The 27433-nt window shown below is 44.9% G+C and overlaps 1 protein-coding gene across 1 annotated transcript; it reads left to right on the top strand.

The window, feature by feature from the left end:
- Nucleotides 1-228: 228 nt before the first annotated feature.
- Nucleotides 229-26844, top strand: LOC308281038 (uncharacterized protein). Its single transcript, XM_080721099.1, has 6 exons — nt 229-349; nt 21699-21789; nt 22399-22509; nt 23841-23897; nt 24521-24694; nt 26209-26844. Coding segments are annotated over exons 1-6 (543 nt in total). The 5' UTR covers nt 229-347; the 3' UTR covers nt 26317-26844.
- The last annotated feature ends 589 nt before the right edge of the window (nt 26845-27433 follow it).

The following is a 27433-nucleotide window of genomic DNA, read 5'->3' as shown; positions in this document are numbered from 1 at the left end:
TGCCGTGCGTGCGCGCGTGCGCGTGAGTCAGACAGCCGCGCTGATGTGATGATCAAGGTGCGCTCGTTTTGCCGTCGTGCGCTTTGCTGGAGCGCATGGAATCCATGGATCAACGCACGCACGGCGCGCTCGGCGGAGAGCCAGGTGGTGAAAACCTAACCCATCCTCCTTGTGTGGAGTGGACGGTCCTCCCATCTTCGCCTTTTCTTTAGTTTACGGGATATTACAGCAAAGTTGATCTCACGCACGGAGGAGTAGGCCTACTTTGATGTGTGAAGGAGACACCCTGTTTTTGCACCAAAGATTTCTGCATAATTATTTCTGCTAAACGTTTTTCCCCCTACTCCATGTAAGTACCAGATTTGTTTCAAGATATCTGATAGCCTAATAATGATATTTTTCGAATGAAATCTAGATTGGGCATTTTTCTTCATATAGGCATAGATTAATGATTGAAACGGTTATGCAAATGAATTATTCTTTGTTAAAATACTGCCAGCACTGTTAGATTGCGTGGTTATCTTATTGAGGGTTTTTCATCACTTTGACACGGATAGTTTAATTTATCGCGCGAGGATATCGCACGTTAGTGTTGATCAGTTTTGGCAAGCGACGCCGGCGGCCAGCCGTAGTAGGCTAGTAGTCTAAAAGTAGGCTAGGCCTACTAAACTTGCAATCCATAACTTTTAGGCAACCTAAGGTCTAGGTTAGGTAGCCTACTTTTATTCGAAGTTCGAACTCAGGACTACCGTCTGAATAAGCAGTAGGCCTACCACTCATAAGTTGCCATCCCGTTATTGCGCTTATTATAAAGCTTAATACAGCATGTCCAACTGGGTGTCCTACCGCCATCAGCCTAAATGTCTCAATGGAAGAGTAGTAGGCTATACAGGACCCCCTCCCTTTAAGATAATTATGCTTTGGAAAATGGTCATAAATACTATAGCCTAATACATGATCAACTAACGTGCACGGTAGGCCTACATCATTACATCAGACTTTCAACTTCTTGTCCCATAATCACAGGATTTGGAGCAATTGTCGAAATATTTCGCCTTAAATGTAGGCTAATTAAAATATATAAATATACTAGTGACAGTCTATCATGTAGCCTACGGTAGGCTATGTGTCCCCTCAATTGCAAAAAAAAAAAGAAAAAAAATGGTGCCCAGTGTTCTCAGGGGCCCATTGTTCTGGTTACCATAATTATTTAACATTACATTCTGTTGGAAAAAGTTAAGTTATACCATATTTGAACCAATCTGATCCAGATTGGTTGAAATTGGTAGGCCTATATTGTATTCATTCACGTGCTGCTGTAGAGTTTAAGCATGGTTCATGCAGGTGTCTTGCATTAACTCAACCTTAAAACCCTTTTGATTAGATACCAAAAAGTTGTATCGCATTGCTGTGTATGATTCCCAAAACACTTTCAGTTCCAACCTCCTTGCATGATATTAGCCTATTGGGGATTCTTCTTTTCATTATTTTCAAAAATCTCAAAACATTGACTGATCAAGTTCACAAGGTGTTTACTAGTGTCCAGTGGTTCTCAAAGTGGGGTCTAGTGACCTCCAGGGGTCCTTGAGGCACTCAGCCTTAGCTGGGGCCCCTCCTTCAAGTTGAAGGGTTCCATATGGAATCAGAATACTCCAAGGGGTCCCCAGCTAAATAGTTGAGAGTAGTACAGGAACTAAATGGACCCTGCCAGCAGGTCTGTATAGAGTGCACAGATGGAACCATTTGTACACTATGAGGTATTAGCGGTCTGTGGCCCTAATGGGCCACAAACTGTGGGTCCACTGGATAGTTGGCTACAGGTCATTCCAGATTAAAGTACTGCAGAATGGCGCCCCCTGCTGGAGCTGTCAACCTGGCCTTGCTAGCAGTGACTCTCAATTACAGTGGTTGCTGTGTTGTGAATCATAATAACGCCTCAGGACATGCTGGGCCCCTGGGTAACACTTTCTCATAACCTCCAAAAAAAACTAGTAAGTAATACTTTACTAATACATTAGTTAAGTATTACTATTACATTACTTAAGCATTTATTAAGCTTCAATTCATGATGAAGTACCATGAATTGATCATTACTTCCTGCTTTAGTAACACTATTAGTTAAGGGTGTTACTTAATATATATTAATTCATATGAGCCTACATAGGGGGGTTTGTAGATCTACTTTTTTCTGTAAATTTTATGCCCAGCACGAGTGCTCACATTAGGGGAAGGATACCAAGGCTCCAGGGCTAGAGGGGGAAATTGGGACTTGGGAACCAGGTGCAAGGGGCCTTCATTGCTCCACTCGCATCCGACTCTGGGGCCTCGGCCTCGGACCGCAGAGTGGGGACCACCCCCGGGGACTACCTCCAGGGACCCCTAGCAATATGATGACTGTGGACTATATGGCTCTGGAGAAACAGGCGGCCGCCGCTCTGCTCCTATCCGACTTCGGGGCCTCGGCCTGGGACTGCAGGTGGCACACGCTCAGGGACCCCCTCCAGGGACCCCTGGAGGTATCGCAGAGCTCTGGGGACCCCCTGGCTGCACCGCGCCGCCTCCTGCTGGAAAAAGTACCTCTCCAACGGAGCTGCTCACGGGGGATTCTCAGGGACCACCGCTCCGGGGACCCCCAGGACGGAAGCAAAAGTGGTTGCACCTAGTGGAGGACCCCTGCAGCCCGCTAAAAAGGCCGTAACTCAGCCCCTGACGCTGGTTGGTCCAACTGTTACTTAATAGTTAGTTAATAGTTACTTAATAGTTAGTTAATAGTTAGGTGGAGTTTGAAGTAAAGTGACACATTATTATTATTAACTAATGAGGTACTAATGAGGAACTAATACTTACTTGGAGCCCCAAGTAAAGTGACACACTATGCATTATTAAGTAATGTTGAAAGTCATTAAGTAATGAATAAACAAGACAACATTTGCTTCTCAATGATTTATTCTCAATTTATTCAAAAAGGAAAAAAAGACAAAAAGTTGACCGTAATATCATTGTAAACACAAGGCAGCTATTGCCGAACTAACCATTGTAAACTCAAAGAAATATGAAGAATTAAAGGGATATTCCACTTAAAAAAAAAACATTTGGTAATTTTATAGTCTAATCAGGCTTTTATGAACACCCTGAACAGTTTTACTACCCTCCTAATAAGTGAGCAGGCCGTGTTTTTTCCAATAACTTTTCATTTATTTGTAATAAAATATTGTATTACATTTTTTTCATTTTCCAGAAGAATTATTAAAAACAAATACAGTGCACACACACAAGTAGATAAAACGGTACTTAAAAAAAACAGACAGAAGGTGGTGAAGCTTGTACAAAAAGGAAGGAGCAAGACCAGCGCTTAAATCAAGGCTAAAGTTGACCATAATACAATTGTAAACCAGGAAGCTATTACAGAACTAGCCTAATACCTTTACTTTCTTACTTGGAATCAATATATTACATCAAAAAGATGTAGGCACTTTGAAGTTAAAGGGAGGAACAACCTTTATTTCATTATTCTAAAAAGCCGACAGAAGCTGGTCATCATCAGGGCATACTGAGATATGCCCTGATGCCCAGTATGCCCTGATGATGACCAGCTTCTGGTCGAAACATGTCGGCTTTTTAGAATAATGAAATAAAGGTTGTTCCTCCCTTTTTAACTTCTGAGTGCCTGGATCACTTTTTTCTTTTTGATGACTTGATCCCGTCGATCCAAGAGCACCATATTGACTTGTTTTTACTAGTCGTATTCTCCGAAGAGCACCTGGTTTTCTCTCCCTCTCTATATATTACATATTGCTTTCTCCCCCACCCACCCCCACCAGCAAAAAAAATAAAAAAAAGGGAGATGTACAATAACACAACCTGTTTAGCCAGTTCCTTTTTAAACTGAACAATTTCTTTGAATAATAATCATAATAAGAATCACCAATCAGCCAAAATGTCTATAAAATGTAGAAGCACTCCTGGCCTTTAACACAACAGGCAGTCGACAAAAAGTAATACGTAATATTATAATAAAAGTATATTTTTTTCAAAGTAATATGGTATGATATTACTGTTTTGTCAGCGGAATCCCTTACTGTACTCATTACTGGCTAAAGTAATAATATTATAGTAATATATTAGGCTACTAGTAACTAGTACTTGATTTCACATCGTTTGACATGGACAGGGGCAAGGGTGGCGGAGATCTGAGTAGGTCAAAAGTGTGACATGACGGACAGACTGACTCACTGACAGCCGGTGGATACAACAACTTGAGTATTTAAAATAAAAAATAAAAAGCCGGCAAAAAAGAAAACTGTATTTCCCAAAGTTTTAGGTTTTGATCGATCTAGATGGGGCCCTTTAATTCTGTATCTGACATCTGACAGTGTCCTACTACACAGTATGTGAGGGAGGAGGGGAATCAACATTGCACCATCAGTGTTCCCTGGGTTAGCTCACCACCCAGTATGCACTGGGAATCTATAGTTTACTGTCAATATTCCAGGATGACCTCCCACTTGGGTAATGACGCCCCCTGGCGATCATTCAGAGAAACTACTTCAGCTCCCGTACTAACGTAGGTAGGAAGGGCCTGTCACTCAAACCGGAGTGACCCGCCTCCAGGCTATATAAGCCCCCGGAGGCGGAAGTAACATCCTCTTTTCACTCTCTGCGATATCACATTCAGATAAGTTGAAACTCAGCCTTTGTATTATTATTCTTCGCGCATTAGCCTAAAGCGGTGGCATTGGAGTCGCCCACCGGCGAGTGTTGAATTAACCCGTACTTAAGAATACTTATTCTTGTCCCGTCCTAAAACAACGGTTATTTCCTTCTATAACAAAGGATTATTACTGCTTGTTCAGGCCTCCGCCGAAGCAAGCGTGGCATAGCATTAGCCGTTAGCTTGTTAGCTCGTCTGCTCTTTGTTAACGTTAGCTACACTGCTTACCGCTTGTTCAGGCCCTGCCCGAATCAAGCGTGGCCTAGCCTTAGCCGTTAGCTTGTTAGCTCGTCTGCTTCTTGTTAACTCTAGCTACAGTGCTTCGCCATGGATCCTCTGGCCTTCCTGCCGAGGCAATGTCCAGGCTGTCCAGGACTCATCGACGGACAGGATCTTCACCCTCTCTGTGTCGGCTGCATGGGCGTTGCACACGCCTTCTCTGCACTGAGTCCTCAGGGGAGAGCAGGACCCTTCTGTGACTTCTGCGTGGCCTACGACCACGATCTACTGGTACACCGGTTCTACCTAGCCAGGGCAGGCCTCGGGGCCTGCGCTCCACCAGGTGGGTCCACTGCTCTCAACCCCACAGCCCAGTCTTTCCTTCCCCAGGCGGCCCGCACCGTTGGTCAAGGTGCGGCGCTGCCTTCCGGAGATACGTTTGGCAAACAGCGCGCCATTCCAAGTCAAGATGGCGCCGTGCTACATGAGACACCGCCTGCCGCGCAACCGACCGCAGCTAGCTCCACTGTCACTGGAGCTGGCGGGTCTGGTGAAGTCGCCGCTAAGAAGGCGACCAAGAAGGCTAACATCCCTCCGGTAGCCTTTTCCCCTTCGGGCGCGGTGCCCAAAAAGAAACGCTCGGATGTGACCGTCGGGGACGTTCCCCTCAACGTGAGCATCACCAAAACAGTCCAGACTTTCAGGCGAGAGTCGGACCTGAGCTCCTGTCAGAGCGAGGGTTCTGGTTCTGAATACTCTGGATACACGGCCGAGGAGGAGGAGGACTCCGTCGAGGACGATGGTTCTCGACTCACGGTCACAGTGAAAGGTAATGCCCCTGCGGCTCCAGCACGTCAACTGGACGCAGCAGGGAGCTCCCAGTCCTCCTCAGGCACCACTGCCCCTCCACCCGCCAGTCAAGCGGGTGAAGCGGGAGCAGAGGACGTCGATTCTGCAGCAGAAATGCTGGATCATCTCACGGTCTACATGAGAGCTCTTGCCAGAGTTGGAGAGGAGTTGCCACCTCCTCTCCCCTCTGAAGAGGCCGAGGATGATGACGAAATGCCCGGGCAGGAGCCTTCGGTTCCCGCCCCGTATGTCCTCTCCAGGCTGCCGCTGGTGAAAGGATTCACCAAGGCCCTCCATTCCTCATGGAAGACACACAAAGACCCCAGGAAGCTGCCTTTTTCTGTGTTGGATTTGGTTGGCGGTGCGGAGGCAGGCATGTCCACCTGCCCTAACCTGGACCACCTGTTGGCACAATCCTTTCTGGGTTCCGTCAGACCCCAGTACAAGGATGTTGGCACGGCTAAAAACGGGCCGTTTGTCGGCCCCGTCGGCACCAACCCGCCGGGGTTCACTGTCCTGGAGGACAAGCTGCAGTCGGACAGGGCTCGTAACGCCTACCGGTCCGCTGCTCTGGCTGCTAAGGACCTTAATCTTATCCAGCTCTTGCTAGCTTCCACCAAAGACCTGGTCAAAGGTCTGCCCACGGGGGAGCACACTGCGGAGCTAAACACCCTATTCGACATCATGCTGAAGGTCAATTGGCATGCGGTCAAGTGGATGGGCAGGTCCATGGATTATAACCTCCAAGCTGAGAGAGCCCGCTGGCTCGACTATGTCGACCTCGAGCCTAAGAGGGACGTGGGCGAGAAGCCTGTGGGTCCTCGCGGGGAGATGTATAAATCCCTCATCAACATGGAGAACAGTCCCACCACCCTCATGGGCGGCGGTTTGGAGCTGCTGCAGGGCAGAGTCACGTTCTTTAAGGCTGCTAAGGACATTGTCGAGTCCACCACAGTGCCACAGGAAGAACCGCAGCAAGCTAGGAGGGCGTCCCGCTCCTCCCGCGTCAAGGAAAGGGGCCGCTCTGCTTCTTTTAAGAAGCACTCGTCTTCCTCCAGGGGAGCCTCTGCAGCCAGGGCGCCTGACAGGCCCCGCAGCAAGGTTGTGGTTCCCGAGCGCGCTCAGCCGCGCCGCCCGTCCAAGGATGGCAGGCAGCAGTCTTCCTACCGCGGTGGCCGCGGTAGGGGACAGCGCAAATGACACTCGGAAGAGGGGGATTGTGCTGGGGCGGGGGTCCGAGGTGTCTCTCGGTCCCCCTCCCCCCAAACGAGGGCGTTTTTCTGTACCCCGTGTCGGGGAAATGAAAATGTTGAATTTGATGCCTCCTGTGTCGGCAATAAATATGTTGAAAGAGCAAAGTCTGTCTCTGTCCAACTCTCTCGCACTAGCACAGACGACCCCATCGTGCATGCCTCCTGTAGTAATGATGAAGTCCTGTCAGGACTCGATAATCAATCACAGGTTTTATCAGCAACCAGTAATGTTATTGTCAAACAATTATGTGGTTCCTCAAGCGCGCGAGTGGGATATCCCTCGCGTCGACAATATGACTCCTTTATGCATGCCTCCTGTAAGAATGATGGAGTCCCGTCAGGACTCTTTAATCAGTCACAGGTTTTATCAGCAACCAGTAATGTTAACGTCAAACAATTATGTGGTTCCTCATGCGCGCGAGTGGATTTTCCCTCGCGTGAGCGATGCTATGAATTTAACTTTGAGTCAGAAATTCTGTCGGCCTACTATGAGCCCGGGTCAAGGGACAAGCATAAAGGCCTTAGAGCAGGTATTAAACGTAAAAGTTCCTCTCCTGTCAGGGGAGAATGCTTTAGTTGTGGGCGAGTCTGTTTATCAGTCGAATCGCTCTGCTCTTCCTGTTGCTCTAACAAGCGAAAACCGAACGCTTCCGGTTTCACCGGATACGGATTCGCTAGCTCCCCGCTTCCGGTCCGGCCGCAAAAAAGCTCCGCTAGTCAAGCGGTACAATCAGAAGGTGTTCCCGCCTTGCGGCCTATTGAACCCCTGCGCTCCGCATCCGGGTGTTCCGGATACGGATACGCAGGTTCCCCACTTCCGGTCCCGCCGCAAAATAGCTCCGCTAGTCAAGCGGTACAACCAGAAGGTGTTTCCGCCATGCGGCCTATTGAACCCTTGCGCTCCGCATCCGGTCGTTCCGGATACGGATACACAGGTTCCCCACTTCCGGTCCGGCCGCCAAAAAGCTCCGCCGTCACGGAAGCACAGTGGTGGGGTTTCTCTCGCTCAAAACACGCTAGCACGCTGCGCGCGCCAGTGGAGGTTATGCAACCCGAGCCATTGGGTATTTCGAACGATAACCAGGGGTTACAGGTTACAGTTCGCAGACATACCCCCGCTTTCGAGCAGGGTTATTCATACCAGGGCGCGTGGTTTAAAAGCAAATCTTTTGAGAGAAGAGATCAGCTCCTTGCTAAGCAAGGGTGCTATAGTGGAGCTGGACAGGACCCAATCCCGCATGGGATTTTGGAGCCGTTATTTCCTGGTGCCCAAAAAGGGGGGGGGGCTACGTCCCATCCTGGACCTAAAGGCACTAAACGTGTACCTGAAGAAATACGTTTTCAGGATGCTAACTGTACCCACCATGTTACGGTCGGTCAGGCAAGGGGATTTCCACTGTTCAGTGGATCTGAAGGATGCTTATCAGCACGTCCAGATTTATCCCCCACACAGGAAATTCCTACGGTTCGCCTTCGAGGGTCGCCTGTACGAGTACACAGTACTCCCTTTCGGTCTGTCACTGAGCCCGAGGGTTTTCGTGAAAGTGACCGAAGCAGCCATCGCCCCGCTGAGACAGCAGGGCGTCAGGTTGGCGACGTACATCGACGATTGGATGATTTCAGCGAGCTCCGCCCACGAAGTGGCGCGTCACACACAAGTGGTTTTGGCTCACCTGAAGGCCTTAGGTTTCATAGTCAACCACGGCAAGAGCATGCTGACTCCAGCAAGTCGTCTTACATTCATTGGGGTCCTTCTGGACTCATCCGACATGTCGGCCCGTCTCTCAGAGGAGAGGGTGGACAGGTTTCGGGAATGTCTCGACTCCTTTCAAGTGGGCCAGGAGGTCACTTACAGGAGTTGCATGGTACTGACGGGAATGATGGCTTCCGCAGTACATCTGTTGCGTTTGGGCAGGTTTCATATGAGACCTTTTCAAAGATGGATGTTATCCCTCGGGATCCCGCCCTCCTTGAAGTACAAGAAGGTTACGGTTTCCCCTTCCTGCGCGATCGCCCTGTCTCCGTGGCTGGTGGAGGGGTTCCTCACCAGCGGAGTCTCGATTGGCGAGGTGGTTTCCCGCAAGTCGATCACGACAGACGCCAGTCTCAGTGGATGGGGAGCCACTTTCGAGGGGCGCACAGCGCAGGGGCTTTGGCCTCTGGAGATGAGGGGTCGTCACATCAACTATTTGGAGTTGATGGCTATACTCCTGGCGCTCAAGCATTTCGAGCCTTGGATTTTGCATTGTCACGTCCTGGTCAGGACAGACAATACGACGGCCATGTTTTATGTCAACAAACAGGGGGGCCTGTCGTCGTTGCCACTGGACCGTCTGGCTCGAGAATTGACGGTTTGGTGCTTGTCGCGCCTCAAGTCGATCAGGGCCTTACACGTCCCAGGTCTCCTCAACAGCGGAGCAGATCTCCTGTCCAGGGGAGGTTCTCGCTACGAGGATTGGTCTCTCCACCCCAGGGTGGCGAACCAGATTTTTCGCAAGTTCGGTCAGCCAGTGGCGGACCTGTTTGCGTCAGCGGAGAATACGAAGTGTCCGTTGTTCTTCGCGGTGAAGGGCAGTCCTCCCTTGGGGTTGGACGCCTTAGCGCACACGTGGCCGAGAGGTCTACTGTACGCGTTTCCCCCCTTCGACTTAATCCGACCCACTCTGGAGAGAGTCAGGAGGTTCGGTCTGGAGATGCTCCTGGTGGCTCCCTACAAGGGCACGTGGAGGTCGGCGATCGCCCCTCTCCTTTGCGAACCGGGTTGGCAGCTGCCTCAGTGCAGGGATCTGTTGAGTCAGGCCAGGGGGGAGATCTTCCACCAAGACCTGCAGGTCCTAGACCTGTGGGTTTGGCACGTGAAAGGTTAAACCTGCTGGCGGCTGGTTTTTCTTCTGAAGTGGTTGCTACCATTCAGAGTGCTAAGGCGCCTTCTACGAGGGCGTCTTATGATGGAAGGTGGAATGCCTTTGAGGACTGGTGTGAGTCGCGTGTTCCACCGGTGGTGGCCCATGTGGCGTCAGCCCAGGAAATTCTGGAATTTATGCAGGACCGCTTGAGAAGTGGTCTTGCATTTTCTACCCTTAGGGGGTATTTGGCGGCTATTAATGCCTGTCACCTGGGGGTGGCGGGCAAGGCACCTTCTAAAGTCCCGGAGGTCATCAAGTTCATGCAAGGAGTTGAACGTTTGAGGCCGGTGACTAGGTCTTTGTTCCCAGTTTGGGATCTGCAGGTGGTTCTAGGGGGCCTATGTCGGGCTCCCTTTGAGCCGCTTGTAGGGATGCCTTTGAAACTTTTGAGTTTCAAGACGGCTCTTTTGCTGGCTTTGGCCACGGCTAAAAGAGTTGGTGACCTGCAAGCTCTCTCGGTGTCTGCGGAGTGCATGCAGTTTATGAACAATGATCTCAAGGTGTTGCTCAAGCCTCATCTTAAGTTTGTTCCTAAGAACATGGTGGTTCCTAAGGAGCCTGTTGTTCTTCTGGCTTTTCATCCTCCTCCGTTTGTCTCGGTGGAGGATGAACGGCTGAATTGCCTTTGTCCTGTCAGGGCATTGAAGGCCTACTGTGACAGGACTGCTGGTTCTAGAGCTTCTTCTCAGCTCTTCGTGGAAATGGGCAATGTTCTTGTCAGAAAGCCGGTGTCTAGACCCACTCTTTCGAGGTGGATTGTGGATGCTATTAGGCTGGCTTACTCTAGTGCGGGTGTGGAAGTGCCGGCGGCACTTAAAGCCCATAGCACTAGAGGTGTGGCTACTTCGTGGGCACTGGCAAAGGGAGTCTCCGTTCAGGAGATTTGTGTTTCGGCGAATTGGTCTTCGCCTTCTACCTTTGCAGCCTACTATCACCTGGATATCGAATCCTCTTCGCTAGCGCATTCGGTTCTGGGTGCAGTTGCCTCCTCTACGTCATAGAGGAGTCGGATCTTCCCCTCCCACAGGTGGGCATGTAGCCACCTGGGGTGTTTTGGGGGGGACCCTGTGTTTTCCTTATATAGTGTGTCTTACTTATAAGGCGGACTTGTCCTTTTCATTTAGTTGAATGAGGCGGACTTCGGTCTGTCAGGGTCTCTCCTTATTTTCTCATGCCTTCACACCCAGGTCCGGTGGGCCTGGGACCTTCTGGGTGATGGGTCACGCCCGTTTGGGCTGTGCTCACCCGTATGAGGGGTGTGTGGGGGTATGAGAGTAGGTTGTGGCTTAGAGGGGAGTTTAAGAATCCCAAGTGGGAGGTCATCCTGGAATATTGACAGTAAACGGTAGGTTCCGTACGGAACCATTGTTTACTTAGATATGGAAGGATGACCTCCCACGTAATGCCCCTCTGTTTCACTGAATGTGGCAGAGAGTGGTATTAAGAGGATGTTACTTCCGCCTCCGGGGGCTTATATAGCCTGGAGGCGGGTCACTCCGGTTTGAGTGACAGGCCCTTCCTACCTACGTTAGTACGGGAGCTGAAGTAGTTTCTCTGAATGATCGCCAGGGGGCGTCATTACCCAAGTGGGAGGTCATCCTTCCATATCTAAGTAAACAATGGTTCCGTACGGAACCTACCGATCTGGGGAACGTTGCTGGGTCGTGAGGAATGGAGAATGTGGACCCTCACATACACCTGGGCTCCTCATGGGAAGGGCGCTGTCCTCTTCTCCACATAAAACCCTCCAGGGGATGATGGTGGTCGGAATCTTCATAACCCAATAATTAAACCTGACCTGAAGTAGATCAGACAGGACCTAATAGCAAGTGTTATTCACACACACACACACACACACACACACACACACACACACACACACACACACACACACACACACACACAATGTTATAAAATCTCTGAATTGGCATGAATTAACACCTTTTAACTTGGATTAATTGGCTTCATTAGGTCTTCTTTTGTTGTAATCGTGTACTGTCAAAGTACACTGAAAATCATTCAAAAGTGATCAAAGCACTTATTTTCTTTAACATATATTAAAATAATCAATGAACTGTTCTTTTTAACCAAAAATCTAATTCTATAAAATTCTTCCTTAATTTACAATTAAATTAGGTAAATTGTGTATTGTGCACCATAATTTGTCCAAAAGAGTGTTATTGTGCAGTAACTCGGAGCCATTAATGGCTCAAACAGGTTTAATATCTCTCCCTGGGTGCCAACAGGTGAGAGCTAAAATGTACCTCTTCAATCACTAGACCCAAAATACACACTTAATGAATGTTCCTCCAGTAACAAAACAATGTTTCAGCATGTAACATCCATAAACATAATAATCAGTTAATTCAACCTAACAGTTACACATTGTCTAACTCACCACTGATCAATGGATTCAATGGCACAGACTGCAAATCACTTGTCTGGTTAGTGATCTGCAACACCCGGTCACACACTGCTCTACAAAGTTAAAAATGATACAATATACACACCAGGAGTTGTCTAACAACATTAAGAATGTGGATGATTGGAATTGGAAGATTATTTTTTAGTCTTACCAAGCGGATTGCAAAGGATTGTACTTCTCTCTGTATGTCAGCACATGTACATGAAATGCAGCATGTGTTTTGACAGGAAACAGGAAGTTGTCTGCTTATATAGTACAGGAAGTAGAATACTACTGGGATGGACCTAAAAGGCACAGAGGCTCACTGATTGGCCACTTAGGGTGTCAATCACAGAGCCAGGTAATTTTAACCTTTGCAGACACCTGTGAGACACCCTGTTTGTTTGTTTTTCCAACGTTTTCCCTTCTATGTACATAGATAGTCACTTTAAACAACTTGAAGACAGTAGAGCAAAGTGCATTCATAGAACGTAAACATATTATTTTTAAAAGCACCTTTAGATCGTTTTTAGCACTTTATAAATCAACAGAAAATGTATTCACTCCATTTTCTATTATAATTCAGGCATGTTCATTGAAACTAGTAATTACCATGCCTGAATTATAATAGAAAATGGAGATTTGCTCTGTGATTGCTGTAGACAAGGCTTAAGACTATGGCAGTGGAAAAGTACTGTGCCAATTGATTGCCATGGCAACCCCAGCCTAGGCCTGATTAGGTGAACTCGCTGCACCTGTTAAATCCCTACACCTGTATTCTGATTAGAGTCAGCACTTAGCAACTTTCTACACAGAAGCCAGTCACTCTCAGTTCTGCTCAAGAGACATTTCCACCTCACCAGGACTTTTCTCCTCTTCCACCTGTAAGTTTCTTATGTTTTTGGTTAAATGTTAGCTGACAGGAGTAATTTATACCTTGGTTGTATTTGAAGGAAATGTTTGTGAGCTATGCCATTTCCTAGCCTACACTAATGCTGTGAGCATTTGATATCAATTGGTAGTTGTTTTATCTAACTGATTTATGTTTAAGTTGATTGTATATGCATATAGAATATTATCCCTATCTTTGTTTTGTACCTTTTATTGACATTATTATTTCCTGTTTAGACCACACCAATGTTACTGTGCCAAGTGCAGTGTGTGTGTTGTAAAGTAACTAAGTACATTTACTTAGTATGTACTTTACTTGAGTATTTCCAATTTTCACTTCTACTCCACTACATCTCAGATCTAAATATTGTACTTTTACTCCACTACATTCATTTGAAAACTTTGGTTACTAATTACTTTGCAGATAAAATGTATAATATAACAAAACATACATAAAATGTAACCCTATTTTATACCTTGGCTGTTTGAAAATAGCGATCTACAAGCTCACAACGCGTATCGCGACACGTTGTGAGCTTGTCGATCGGCTATTTTCAAACTTTGTTTTTTACTTGATACTTTTCAGTACATTTTGATATTCTCAATGCTAGGTGACTTGCAGTCTGTGTCATTGATTATCGGTGAGTTAGACACTGTAACTGTTGGGTTGATTTAACAAACTACTGGTTATGTTTATAGATGTAATAGCCAAAATGTTGTCAGGATTTATTTTACATGCTGAAACAATGATTATATTATTGTTTTGTTAGTGGAGGAACATGTCATTTGTCTAAGTGTGTATTTTGGGTTTAATTATTAGGTGGTGAAGATTCCAACTACCATCATCCCCTGGAGTGCTTCACATGGAGAAAAGGACAGCACATCCCTTCCCATTCACTGAGGAGCCCAGGTGTATGTGAGGGTCCACATTCTCCATTCCTCACGACCTAGCAACGTTCCCCAGATCTATAGATTCCCAGGGCATACTGGGTGGTGAGCTAACACAGGGAACACTGATGGTGCAATGTTGATTCCCCTCCTCCCTCACATACTGTGTAGTAGGACATAAAAACAATCAGAACAATGTCAGATACAGAATTAAAGGGCCCCATCTAGATCGATCAAAACCTAAAACTTTGGGAAATACAGTTTTCTTTTTTGCCGGCTTTTTATTTTTTATTTTAAATACTCAAGTTGTTGTATCCACCGGCTGTCAGTGAGTCAGTCTGTCCGTTATGTCACACTTTTGACCTACTCAGATCTCTGCCACCCTTGCCCCTATCCATGTCAAACGATGTGAAATCAAGAAAAACTACATCTTGTTTATATCAAGAAGCTCTTTTTCAGACCCTTAATAGCACTGGCATGTGGTTATTTAGCACAGTGTAGCAGAGTTGGGCAAACTGAAAAAGACTATTATTAATTTCTCATTTTCAATGTTGGGCAGTACTAGTTACTAGTAGCCTAATATATTACTATAATATTATTACTTTAGCCAGTAATGAGTACAGTAAGTGATTCCGCTGCCAAAACAGTAATATCATACCATATTACTTTGAAAAAAATATACTTTATTATAATATTACGTATTACTTTTTGTCGACTGCCTGTTTTAAAGGCCAGGAGTGCTTCTACATTTTATAGACATTTTGGTTGATTGGTGATTCTTATTATGATTATTATTCAAAGAAATTATTCAGTTTAAAAAGGAACTGGCTAAACAGGTTGTGTTATTGTGCATCTCCCTTTTTTTATTTTTTTTGCTGGTGGGGGTGGGTGGGGGAGAAAGCAATATGTAATATATAGAGAGGGAGAGAAAACCAGGTGCTCTTCGGAGAATACGACTAGTAAAAACAAGTCAATATGGTGCTCGTGGATCGACGGGATCAAGTCATCAAAAAGAAAAAAGTGATCCAGGCACTCAGAAGTTAAAAAGGGAGGAACAACCTTTATTTCATTATTCTAAAAAGCCGACATGTTTCGACCAGAAGCTGGTCATCATCAGGGCATACTGGGCATCAGGGCATATCTCAGTATGCCCTGATGATGACCAGCTTCTGGTCGAAACATGTCGGCTTTTTAGAATAATGAAATAAAGGTTGTTCCTCCCTTTAACTTCAAAGTACCTACATCTTTTTGATGTAATATATTGATTCCAAGTAAGAAAGTAAAGGTATTGGGCTATTTCTGTAATAGCTTCCTGGTTTACAATGGTATTATGGTCAACTTTAGCCTTGATGTAAGCACTGGTCTTGCTCCTTCCTTTTTGTACAAGCTTCACCACCTTCCATCTGTTTTTCTTTTTAAGTACCGTTTTATCTACTTGTGTGTGCACTGTATTTGTTTTTAATAATTCTTCTGGAAAATGAAAAAAATGTAATACAATATTTTATTACAAATAAATGAAAAGTTATTGAAAAACACGGCCTGCTCACGTATTAGGAGGGTAGTATGAGTCACCAGAAAAATAATGGGTGTTTTTAAAGAATCTATCATGGTTAAAATGGAGTTTGAAGTTACAATGGGTGTGTGGGGAGAGAACCTGGGCCTGGAGGGCCTGATAACATTTACATCAGATTTCTAAATATTGAATGAAGCAAATTAAAAATTGTTCAGGGTGTTCATAAAAGCCTGATTAGACGATAAAATTACCAAATGTTTTTTTTTTTTAAGTGGAATATCCCTTTAATTCTTCATATTTCTTTGGGTTTACAATGGTTAGTTCTGCAATAGCTGCCTTGTGTTTACAATGATATTACGGTCAACTTTTTGTATTTTTTTCCTTTGTGAATAAATTGAGAATAAATCATTGAGAAGCAAATGTTGTCTTGTTTATTCATTACTTAATGACTTTCAACATTACTTAATAATGCATAGTGTGTCACTTTACTTGGGGCTCCAAGTAAGTATTAGTTCCTCATTAGTACCTCATTAGTTAATAATAATAATGTGTCACTTTACTTCAAACTCCACCTAACTATTAACTAACTATTAAGTAACTATTAACTAACTATTAAGTAACTAGTAACTAACTATTAAGTAACAGTTGGACCAACCAGCGTCAGGGGCTGAGTTACGGCCTTTTTAGCGGGCTGCAGGGGTCCTCCACTAGGTGCAACCACTTTTGCTTCCGTCCTGGGGGTCCCCGGAGCGGTGGTCCCTGAGAATCCCCCGTGAGCAGCTCCGTTGGAGAGGTACTTTTTCCAGCAGGAGGCGGCGCGGTGCAGCCAGGGGGTCCCCAGAGCTCTGCGATACCTCCAGGGGTCCCTGGAGGGGGTCCCTGAGCTCGTGCCACCTGCAGTCCCAGGCCGAGGCCCCGAAGTCGGATAGGAGCAGAGCGGCGGCCGCCTGTTTCTCCAGAGCCATATAGTCCACAGTCATCATATTGCTAGGGGTCCCTGGAGGTAGTCCCCGGGGGTGGTCCCCACTCTGCGGTCCGAGGCCGAGGCCCCAGAGTCGGATGCGAGTGGAGCAATGAAGGCCCCTTGCACCTGGTTCCCAAGTCCCAATTTCCCCCTCTAGCCCTGGAGCCTTGGTATCCTTCCCCTAATATGAGCACTCGTGCTGGGCATAACATTTACAGAAAAAAGTAGATCTACAAACCCCCCTATGTAGGCTCATATGAATTAATATATATTAAGTAACACCCTTAACTAATAGTGTTACTAAAGCAGGAAGTAATGATCAATTCATGGTACTTCATGGTACTTCATCATGAATTGAAGCTTAATAAATGCTTAAGTAATGTCTAAGTAATGTAATAGTAATACTTAACTAATGTATTAGTAAAGTATTACTTACTAGTTTTTTTTGGAGGTTATGAGAAAGTGTTACCGGCCCCTGATTCATTCAGCCCGGGAAAAAAGAGTTGGAGAGGCCCTCATTGCGCGCTATAGAGAGACATCTCTCTCTATAGCGCTGCTGCTACTCAAAGATTTGCCATTTCAGATCATGACAAGTGACAAGCCAGTGGGCCAATTACTGTACATGATTTATATTTCGTCGTTGTCGGGTGGAAACCTTGTATGTCCAAAACCATTTGTTTTGTATTTATCATTTTAAAAATGATTTAAACTAGTGAAAACAGCCGATCTACAAGCACACAACGCCTCGCATTGTGTGCTTGTAGATCTGCTGTTTTCACTACTTTTGTGCGACGGCCTTGTATGATGAAGCAAGGCTTTGCTTTGCGAAAAAAATGTACAAATTTGAAACTTGGAGATACAAGGTTTCTGCCCGACAGTGACGATTTACTTTGTTGGCCGCCCAGCCCCCAAAATTGTTGGCCGCCCAGCCCCCAATTTAATTTTTATTATTTTCCTAATGGCCGGCCTGGACCCGTGGACTGGCCGGGAATGAACCGGCCGTTCGGGAGTTGTTCCGCTTTTCCCAATGGCCAGCACGTCCCTGGTTGTTGTATATAAAAGCAAACGCTTTTGAGCTTTTGAAGTGGGCCCTGATCCAGAAAAGGTCAAGAACCACTGACCACTAATAGTCAAAATATAGCCTATTAAATAACACAATTCCCCTCAGTTGAAGCTGTTGTTGGTCTGAGAGCCTGTCAAAACATTTCACAACCCACTTTGGCGTTCCGACTGGTTTAGGCTTACTTAAACACTAAAACCCTCATAAATACATAGCAGGGCTGGCCCTATACTTGGTTTATACTCAATAGGCTACACAACATTTCTGTGACGAACATGCCAACAGGCTAATATCGGGTCACTTTTCAACGTGTTACTTGTCGTGACCTTGTAGATCTGTGATTTGCACCTAATGTTCGCTTCAAAATGGGGCTCTTTGGGTATAAGTTAAAGTAGACCTCCACCAATGACAATGTTACATTTGAACAAATCAAGCACAGATGAGATCGCTATATAAATACTAGAGACTGGGATGGGGGCTCATACTCGTGTTTTTCAGTTGAATGATTTTAGTTTATCCTATGACTAATTTAAACCACTCCGATTTACAATATCCCGGAGAATAAAAGCTCTCTCCACTTCCTCTGCCCATCATTTATGGATTTCACTGTCCAACGGTCGGCTCCTCCTCCTGCCTCTCGGCTCTGTCTTTTTCCTCCACACATCTGTTTCCCATCCAGCTGCATTCCGTTGTTTCCTCGGGGGGATTCGGACATGTGTTTTTCATGAACTAATGCTCTCTTTCTCTCTCTCTCTCTCACACACACACGCACGCACGCAAGCATGCACGTGCTCGCGCACACGTGCTCGCGCACACTCCCACTCTGTTTCACAATCTCTGTTTCTTTCTTATGCCTTATTAGTCCCCCCCCACTTTAGTTATGTTTAACGACAGGGTGAAATCAAAAACATGTTTTCACACTTTTAGAGCATATCTGTAGTGATAATATGGCCATACCTAACTAGATGCCAAAAAATTGAAAATAAACAATTTTTGTGTATATTTGTATAAAAGGTCCCTAAATAGGCCATTCTTAATTACTTCCTGTGAACAGAAATTCACCTGTTTGTTTCCCATTGCTGGCTCCCATTACTCCCATTACTCAGATTTTAAATCCCATCGCCTGAAGGGCTAGCCACACCCACAGAGTTGCTGTATGGTAAAAAAGGGGAGGGGAGGATTTTATGATGTAGGCTAATTAAATCGGTGTATTTCAATTGGGCATTTTGTCCCAGAGGCTTTCAGCTTTCCGTAAGTATAACCAAAAATACACAAGGAAGATATATTTGCATATTATAACCCAACATATTCTCACCTCCAAAGCGTCAGACAACTGTCGGACAAGGGGACACTTTGGGTATGCCTGCTGTTTCAAGTGTTGGACGCATTGGGTATGGCCACACCTGGGGGTCTATTAGAGTAATGTTAACTCCATAGACACATACAAACCAGAAAATGTACAAAACCATAGCACCACCTCTTTAAACGTACTGCAGGGGTCTTCAACGTTTTCAGGCCAAGGACCCCTTAGTTGAGAGAGAGATGAAGCAGGGACCCCCACAACCTGTTCATAGATTCCATCATTGTTTGACAGCACGATCAACAGTGTATTTTGCATTCATGTCAATTTGTGTTTTCAAATATTTAACCACTTGAACCGTCAATACTTATAAAACTTGATCTTTCACTATGTACTTAGTCTGATCTTTTTCCCCTCTTTACCAAAAACTAGCCCTTACCCGTTCAAAGATATGAGCTCCGAAATGATGTGCAGTGTGTGGGTTATGGGGTGTGCACTGTGCACACAGTATATGAGGGATGGAAAGTAACTTTAACTGGTGCTTGCATGATAATATGTAGGAGCATCAATGTAAGAAATACCCGTTTCGTTTAATGGCTATAGAGATACTGTGTACCGATCTGCATGATTTTTGGACAACATCTGTAACAGGGCCAGACCCCTGACGTACTGTATATAGATATACACACACAAACACACACACGCACACGAACACACGCACATATGCACACACGCGCACGCACCCACCCACCCACTCACATGCACATACACACCACTTAGTTTTATGTAGCTTCCTGCTGTCTGTTGCTCTGTAGTGTGTGGTTTGGCAGGCTGTTGTTCTCTCCCTCTTCTCATCCGTCCGTTCGTCTGTCTGTCTGTTCATGTGTATGTTTCTGTTTCAACGCTGCTGCCCTCTCCCAGGAAGCTCTCACTTCCATGGGAACATTTTGGTTAACCATATTACATTACATTACAGTACAGTGAGTGCACTAATCACATTAATACGGTATAACACAAGTGAACCATATTACATTACAGTACAGTTAGTACACTAACCACTTTAACCCATTCAGAACGGGTACACATTATTGTGTGTCATTATTTTATGCTTTAACTATTGAAAAATAGCAGATAATCAAGCTCACAGCGAGCTTGTTATTTTTGAAAAATCGTGAAAATTTGAATTTTTACCCGATTCTATAAGTGTCTTTTGAATCCTTCTAAGGTTTTTTGAAATGTCAGCAATCTGGCCAGTCATCGTCAAAGAAAAGGTCCTTTTCACTTATCTGGACTCAGTTAGTCTGTTCTTGAGAGACTACTATGTCAGTGGTTCTCAAGCTTTTTCATGTGAAGGACCCCCAAAATGATATTTATTTGGCCACGGACCCGCATCTCAAAATATTTAGTTCCAGGGACCACCCAGAAGCAAAATTTGAGTTACAAACGTTCGCTTTGAAAATACATATATTCAAAGATTTGCACACATTTTCACGACTTTTTCAAAAATAGCAATTCTACAAGCTCACAGAGCGGCACTCGGTGCCGTGCTGTGAGCTTGTATATCTGCTATTTTTCACTGGTTAAAGCATTCAATAATTCTAGGCTTATACAGTATAACACAAGGCCGCGCCATGTCTTGGCCATCTGGCCAGTGATGTATATCGGACCATTTACCCATATATGGACCACTGGTACCCATATATGGAGATCCATATACTGTGTATGGAGATATGCTGTGAGAGCCCAAACATGCTTACTCAGTTATTTTATGTGAAAGTCCTATGATGTCTATGACATCTGACATCATACCCTGTTATGCCCATACAACGAGATCCCTGTCTGTAGAACAAGCCGTTATTGTGGTATGTGGCCGATGTGGCCTCCATATATGCGCATTCCCATATGAAGTCCTGTCTTCTACTTCTTCTTTCGTGTATCATCGTCCTTGATGATTGGTTGGCGACATTCTATTTCACAAGATTTCTTGTTACTTAGGGGAGGCCATGAGGTGGCTGATGAAGTCCTGTTAGATTTGATGACATCAGGGAACTCCATATATGGACATAAAAGAGATTCTGTTAGTGTGATATCACAGTGAAGCCAGAACATGATGTCAGAGCGGAAAACCCATTCTGTTAAGAGTGGTTCCCCTGACATCAGAGCATAATGTCAGAGCGACAAACCCATAGAACCACAGTGTCAGGCGTGATAGACAGACAGACAGAGATACATATACAGACAAGCTGTGACCATTCACATACTAAACTGCGACTAAGACGCCTCAGGGCGCCAATTCTTGGCCGTCTGGCCAGTGATGTATATTGGACAAGTTACCCATATATGTACCCGTCCCGTATATGGAGATCCATGTACTGTATATGGAGATATGCTGTGAGAGCCCAACATGATTACTCAGTTATTCGTTATGTGAAAGTCCTATGACATCTATGACATCTGACACATTTTGTGCCAGGGACCCAAATAAGAGAAGAGAATTTGTGATTTGTGATTTTTCAAGATTGTTTGAAAATAACTCACAACTTGCTCGCATTGCAATGTGTCGTGAGCTTGTAGATCCGCTATTTTTAAATAGCCATACAAAAAAAAGCTTATGTGTTAAAACTGGAACCCCTTCAAGGGCCCCTGGACCCTTACACTGTATCCCATTATGCTACAGAACTATTATGCTTTGTTATACTATAGTATTTGATTGTAAATTAATTCAGTTTGTTTTTTCCAGGGACATGTCTTCGGAAAGAGCGGGGCCAGAGCCAGCAGTTGGACCCAGATTACATCGTTTCTTCCCCTTGTTCGACCCTGAGGCTGTCGCGGTGAGTTCGATACTGTACCAGTCAGTCAGTCAGTCAGTCAGTCAGTCAGTCAGACAGACAGACAGACAGACAGACAGACAGACAGACAGACAGACAGACAGACAGACAGACAGACAGACAGACAGACAGACAGACAGACAGACAGACAGACAGGTATCATTTTCGTTGTTTTTCTTGACATGTTGTGCTTTATTTAGATAGTAGAGTGTAGACAGCCAGGTAAAGTTTAGGAAATCTAGGGCAAAGAGAGGACACGCAAGGAATTCTGAGGCGTAATACCAAGCTGTGGCCACAGGATGGAGACCAATGACCTGCATTGCTTAATTGATCATTCATTACCTATAACTTTAATCTGCCTGGATCCATTCATGTTTTGTGTGTGTGTGTGTGTGTGTGTGTGTGTGTGTGTGTGTGTGTGTGTGTGTGTGTGTGTGTGTGTGTGTGTGTGTGTGTGTGTGTGTGTGTGTGTGTGTGTGTGTGTGTGTGTGTGTGTGTGTGTGTGTGTGTGTGTGTGTGTGTGTGTGTGTGCGTGCGTGCGTGCGTGCGTGCGTGCGTGCGTGCGTGCGTGCGTGCGTGCGTGCGTGCGTGCGTGCGTGCGTGTGTGTGTAGGTGGTGACCATCCTGTCAGGATGCTTTCAGCTCTTGTTGGCAGCATGTCTCTACTACCTGGATTCCAGTTTACCCAAACTGTTCCAACTGCCGATAGTTGTAGGACTTCTTGTATGTATTCTATTCTATTTCTATTATATGTCTGCTTTTATTGAACCTTTATATTTTACCATAACTTATAACACTTCTACAATACATTATGATATTTGGCAGCTTGTAAGAGCCTAGATCAGGGTTTAAAAAAAGTGGGTGCCGCGATGCCAGTTCAGGGGTGCCGCAGAATAATTTGATAACATTTGGAATTCATCAATATCACTTGATCTATATCACTTCACTATGCTTAGTAAAACATACCTGATTTGCACTGCACTTGATGAATTATTTTTCCATCTATGGCCAAATCTCTTCACCAAAAATTAGCTGATCTACAAGCTCACAACGTGTCATGCTGTGACACATTGTGAGCTTGCTATCTTTGGTGAACCTTCCCCCCAGAATAGGGATATGCTGGGGTTCAAGTGGTTAAACATCAAGTATAACGTTTTCAGTCAGTTCTGATGGAAATGGATAATTCTCCAATATGATGTAAGATTTAAAAAATGAACAGTGTAATTCAGGGGTGCCGTGGATGAAAACGTTATTTACAGGGGTGCCCTGAGTCAATACAGTTTGAAGACCCCTGGCCTAGATGTCTCCACTAGGCCTGATAGCTACTGTTTATGTTACACACGCTATCTTGTTATGGTTCAGTTTGTCCTTGAAGCAGCTACAGTACAACCATCTCTGCCCTGTGGTTGTTGGCAGAACTGCCGTACCACTGACCTTAGTGTTATTGTACTTCTCCCCATGATGACCGAGAATATTGTCTCGACTCCTATTGCCTCATCGATTACCGGTCGATTGATCCAGAATTCCACGACAAGTAACCACTGGATTTGGGAAAACAACCATTAAAGCGCAACTAAGCCCGATGGGAATGATATCATGCGATGTTCTCTGGCGTTGACGCATTGAAATACATGGGACCACAATGGAAACAAGTCCCCGGGAATGTGTTGTGTCCTCAAGGGGATAGTTCACACCCAAGATGACCCCCATGGAGCCTTGAATTCGAGGAGATTTTATTTTTCTTCTTTTGTCGCATTCCTAAGCCAATAACTTGATGAAAAGTGGAATCTCTGGTAGGAAACTCTGAGTCTCTATTGAGTCTCCTTCCGGAGACTATGCCGTCATCAAATTATTGGCTTTGAAATGCCACAAAAACAAAGTAAAATAAAAAAATCTCCATAGATTCAAGACTTCATGGGGTGGTGTGTAATTTATAGAAAATACATATTTTTGGGGGTGAACTATTCCTTTAATGTCTGACTGTAGCACGTGCTGTTTACATTTTTTTGACAAAAAAGTTATTAAATAAAAATAAAAACTCTTTCCTATTGCAGATTGTGGCGGGAGGATCATTGACCATGGCCAGTGAAAAGGCTCCCAGCAGACAGTTGGTAGGTAAATCATGTAAAACCAAACCTCATCGCCAGGCAATCAAAGATCTCCGCCAGCTGATACGACTGGTGATAAATGAATGAATTCTATGTATGGGCTAAAAACTGTGTGGAATCAATTTTAGAGAAAAGGCATTCTGTAACCAATTCAAAGACTACTATTCTAACTCTTTTATTTTTTAGATTTCCCCAGGTGTGTCAGTGGCGCAAATCTCTGATCGTTGATTATTTGTCATAATTGATTAATTAAATTGGTTCCATTGAGTGTTGCACGTCTAGTCTAATTGATATCAGAAATTTGCCTTTTTCAAACCCACTTATTTGACTAGCATTCCTCAGTGTTAATATTGTCACTGTCGGGCAGAAACCTCGTATCTCCAAGTTTCACATTTGTACGTTTCTTTTGTAAAGTAAAGCCCTGCTTCATCATACAAGACTGTCGCACAAAACTAGTGAAAATAGCTGATCTACAAGCACACAACGCCTCCCGATGCGAGGCATTGTGTACTTGTAGATCGGTTATTTTTTTATTTAAAATAACAGAAGACGGAAGGTTTTGGACATGCTTTCCACCCGACAACAAAGATATCCATCTGTTTCTGTTGTGTCTGTTATTCCCTCAGCTTAAAGGATGTGCTGTCAGTAACGTGGCTGGCCTGCTGGGGGCGCTGGTGGCCTTGTGTCTCTACTCTTACTCCATCAGTTCCATTGGGCCAGAGAACTGTGAAGGTCGTTCTCATGACTCCAGTGATTACCATCACTCTTATCATTTCAAATGTCCCATGGCGGTCATGAAGGTCAGTGTTTATGTGTATATTAAGCCAACAGTATTCTATACCACTGTTTCTCAAACAGTGGTCCACGGACAACTAGCGGTCCATGCCATAATTCCATGTGAAAATGTTTTAAATTGTAAAAATAAATAACCTGCCTTATTTAGCAATTATGTTTAAATGATCCATCAGATTGAGATTCGCAGCATAATACATTGCAAGCTTGTAGTCAGATCCGCTATTGTTATTGTTCTATACCAACGGTTCTCAACCTGTGGGTTCAGAACTCCAGGGGGGTCCCCAAATGATTTTGGGGGCCCCCCTGTTAAGTGACAATTTAAGGAATTTTAAGATATTTTTAATGCCTAAAAAAAGAAATAGGACCATTTCTGCATGAAAAGTAATCAGCAAACTATATTACAGAAAATGGCCAAAAGTGTCATACGCAAGGCATTGTGAGCTTGTAGATCGCTATTTTCACGATATGTATTTGTGGAACAAAAATCTACAAAATCTAGGGTAAGTGCTATGGGGGCCAAGGTGGAGTCTGAAGAGGTGAGTCGTCAGACCACGGCGGAAGCGAGGGAGTGAGTCTGCCGTTAAGTGCAACAGGGAGTTTATTCCACAGTTTGGGGGCCAAGAGGGCAAAGAGTCAAGGACGAGTGGATTGCTGTCCTGGGGTTTTTAGCGAGGGTTCTGTCAGCATCCCTGTGTTAGCTGATCTGAGTGAACGGGTGGGGTTGTAGAAGGGATCGATCAGGCTTTGGAGGTATGGAGGTGTCGTACATGTAATTGCGACCGTCAGGGAGCAGTTTACTATGAAAACCTCCACCGGCCGTCCGTCCGTCCGTCCGTCCGTCACACGTCACACCTTTGTTTGTGTACGGTGTGATGTCATATATCTTCAGTATGACATCACACCACATGTGTACACAAACCTTTGTGTACGTTGCTGTGGCAACAGTCTGTTGTTGCTGGTCTGTTAGTGTACGTTAGCAACCACCTTAGCAACCATGGTTTTACCCTAGCAACCAACTGTTTACCCTAGCAACCAACTGTTTACCATAGCAACCATGTTTTTTTACCCTAGCAACCAACTGGGCATAAAAGGGATTCTGTTAGGGATCTCCATATATGGGCATAAAAGGGATTCTGTTAGGGATCTCCATATATGGGCATAAAAGGGATTCTGTTAGGGATCTCCATATATGGGCATAAAAGGGATTCTGTTAGGGATCTCCATATATGGGCATAAAAGGGATTCTGTTAGCTGTTAGTGATCTCCATATATGGGCATAAAAGGGATGCTGTTAAGGATCTCCATATATGGGCATAAAAGGGATTCTGTTAGGGATCTCCATATATGGGCATGAAAGGGATTATGTTAGGGATCTCCATATATGGGCATAAAAGGGATTGTGAGAGGTGGAGGTTGTGATATTTGTGGAGATAAGCGACCAACGGTCGCTTATCTCCCGATTAGGGAGTCTTACTGGTTAGTATTATTGTAAAGACAAGTCATTCCTTCTCTCCTGCAGGCCATGGTCTGGTCCGTAACCGTGCTGCTGCTGGTCTATGACGTCCTGGCTGCTGTCCTGCACTCCCTCATCTCCGTCTCCGCCCTCAAAGCACTCAGAGGAAACTAATTACGGAACACACACACACCCAGAATGAACACAGCTCTCCACGGTGGTCGCTGAGGTTCACTTTAACCACGTGAACCCTGGCGTCCCGATTTTATTTTTGTTCATAAGTAGCTAAAATAACGGATCTACAAACTCACAAATTGGCTATTTGAGCTATTTTTGGTACGGTAAAAGTATTAGGGCTTAAACCAAATTTAACCCTATTGTGTCCTGATTCTAGTGATCATAATAGGCGGACATTTGGTGAAAATAACGTTCAGAAAAAACAGCAGATCTAGAAGCCCACAACAATGTGTCATGTGGGCTTGTAGCTGCTCCAGGCAAACCTCGCCCATGGAAGCTTTTGATTGGCTGAATCGGAGCTAGGGAGCGCTTCTTTTGCACCGTGCGGAGGTGCCGGGTGGTCCGACCACCTAAACCTAACCTTAACCCCAACCCTAACCTCAGTAAAACTATGCCTAACTAACCCTAAACCTAACCTACGTAAAACTATGCCTAAACCTAACCTTAACCTCAGTAAAACTATGCCTAAACCTAACCCTATCTGTCGACGCTGGTGAAACGAAACGAGCGGCTCCGCCTGGAGCTGTGGTGGGATTTCCAATTGCGCGTCAGGTACAGTGCAGGGCCCTGGAGGATTCACTAGGCTCACACGGTGTAGATAGGACCCTCTTTTAACGGAGTAAGTGGTCAGCAACGGAGACAGTGTGTACAATATTCTTTTAAATATCAAGTCAGATGTCTATGGTTCCATTATGGCCCTCTACTGGGGACTATGATTTGTGTAGTTAAATGAATTGCATCACTCAAAATGACTTTGCTGAGCTGTTGACGCTAAGACAATATGACAGCTAAACACAAGCTTTCATCATATAATTGTGTATTCAGTGACTGTAAAATGTTTACTTTTTACATTGTATCGCTAGGCTATGAAATGAACAATCAAATTAGGTCATATAGCCTATTACTTTCAGTGGAATATGAGTTAGTCTACTACAGCATCCTGCAAGTAAACAATTTGCAATAACAATGATAATAGCCTACTTAGTACTTACTAATAATCACACATTGATGTATTATGGAATATTGTATATTCATGATGTGTCTTGTCATATTT

The sequence above is a fragment of the Nannobrachium achirus genome (assembly GCF_963921795.1).
Source record: "Nannobrachium achirus genome assembly, chromosome: 3".
NCBI classification, from domain to species: domain Eukaryota; kingdom Metazoa; phylum Chordata; class Actinopteri; order Myctophiformes; family Myctophidae; genus Nannobrachium; species Nannobrachium achirus.
This window is presented reverse-complemented; position numbering and strand designations above follow the sequence as displayed.

Bases quoted from the DNA above. Each gene is read 5' to 3' on its own strand.
- LOC308281038 (XM_080721099.1), top strand. The intron at 22,510-23,840 runs GTATGTATTCTA...TTCCTATTGCAG, and splicing joins CGATAGTTGTAGGACTTCTT to ATTGTGGCGGGAGGATCATT. The intron at 23,898-24,520 runs GTAGGTAAATCA...TTATTCCCTCAG, and splicing joins AGGCTCCCAGCAGACAGTTG to CTTAAAGGATGTGCTGTCAG.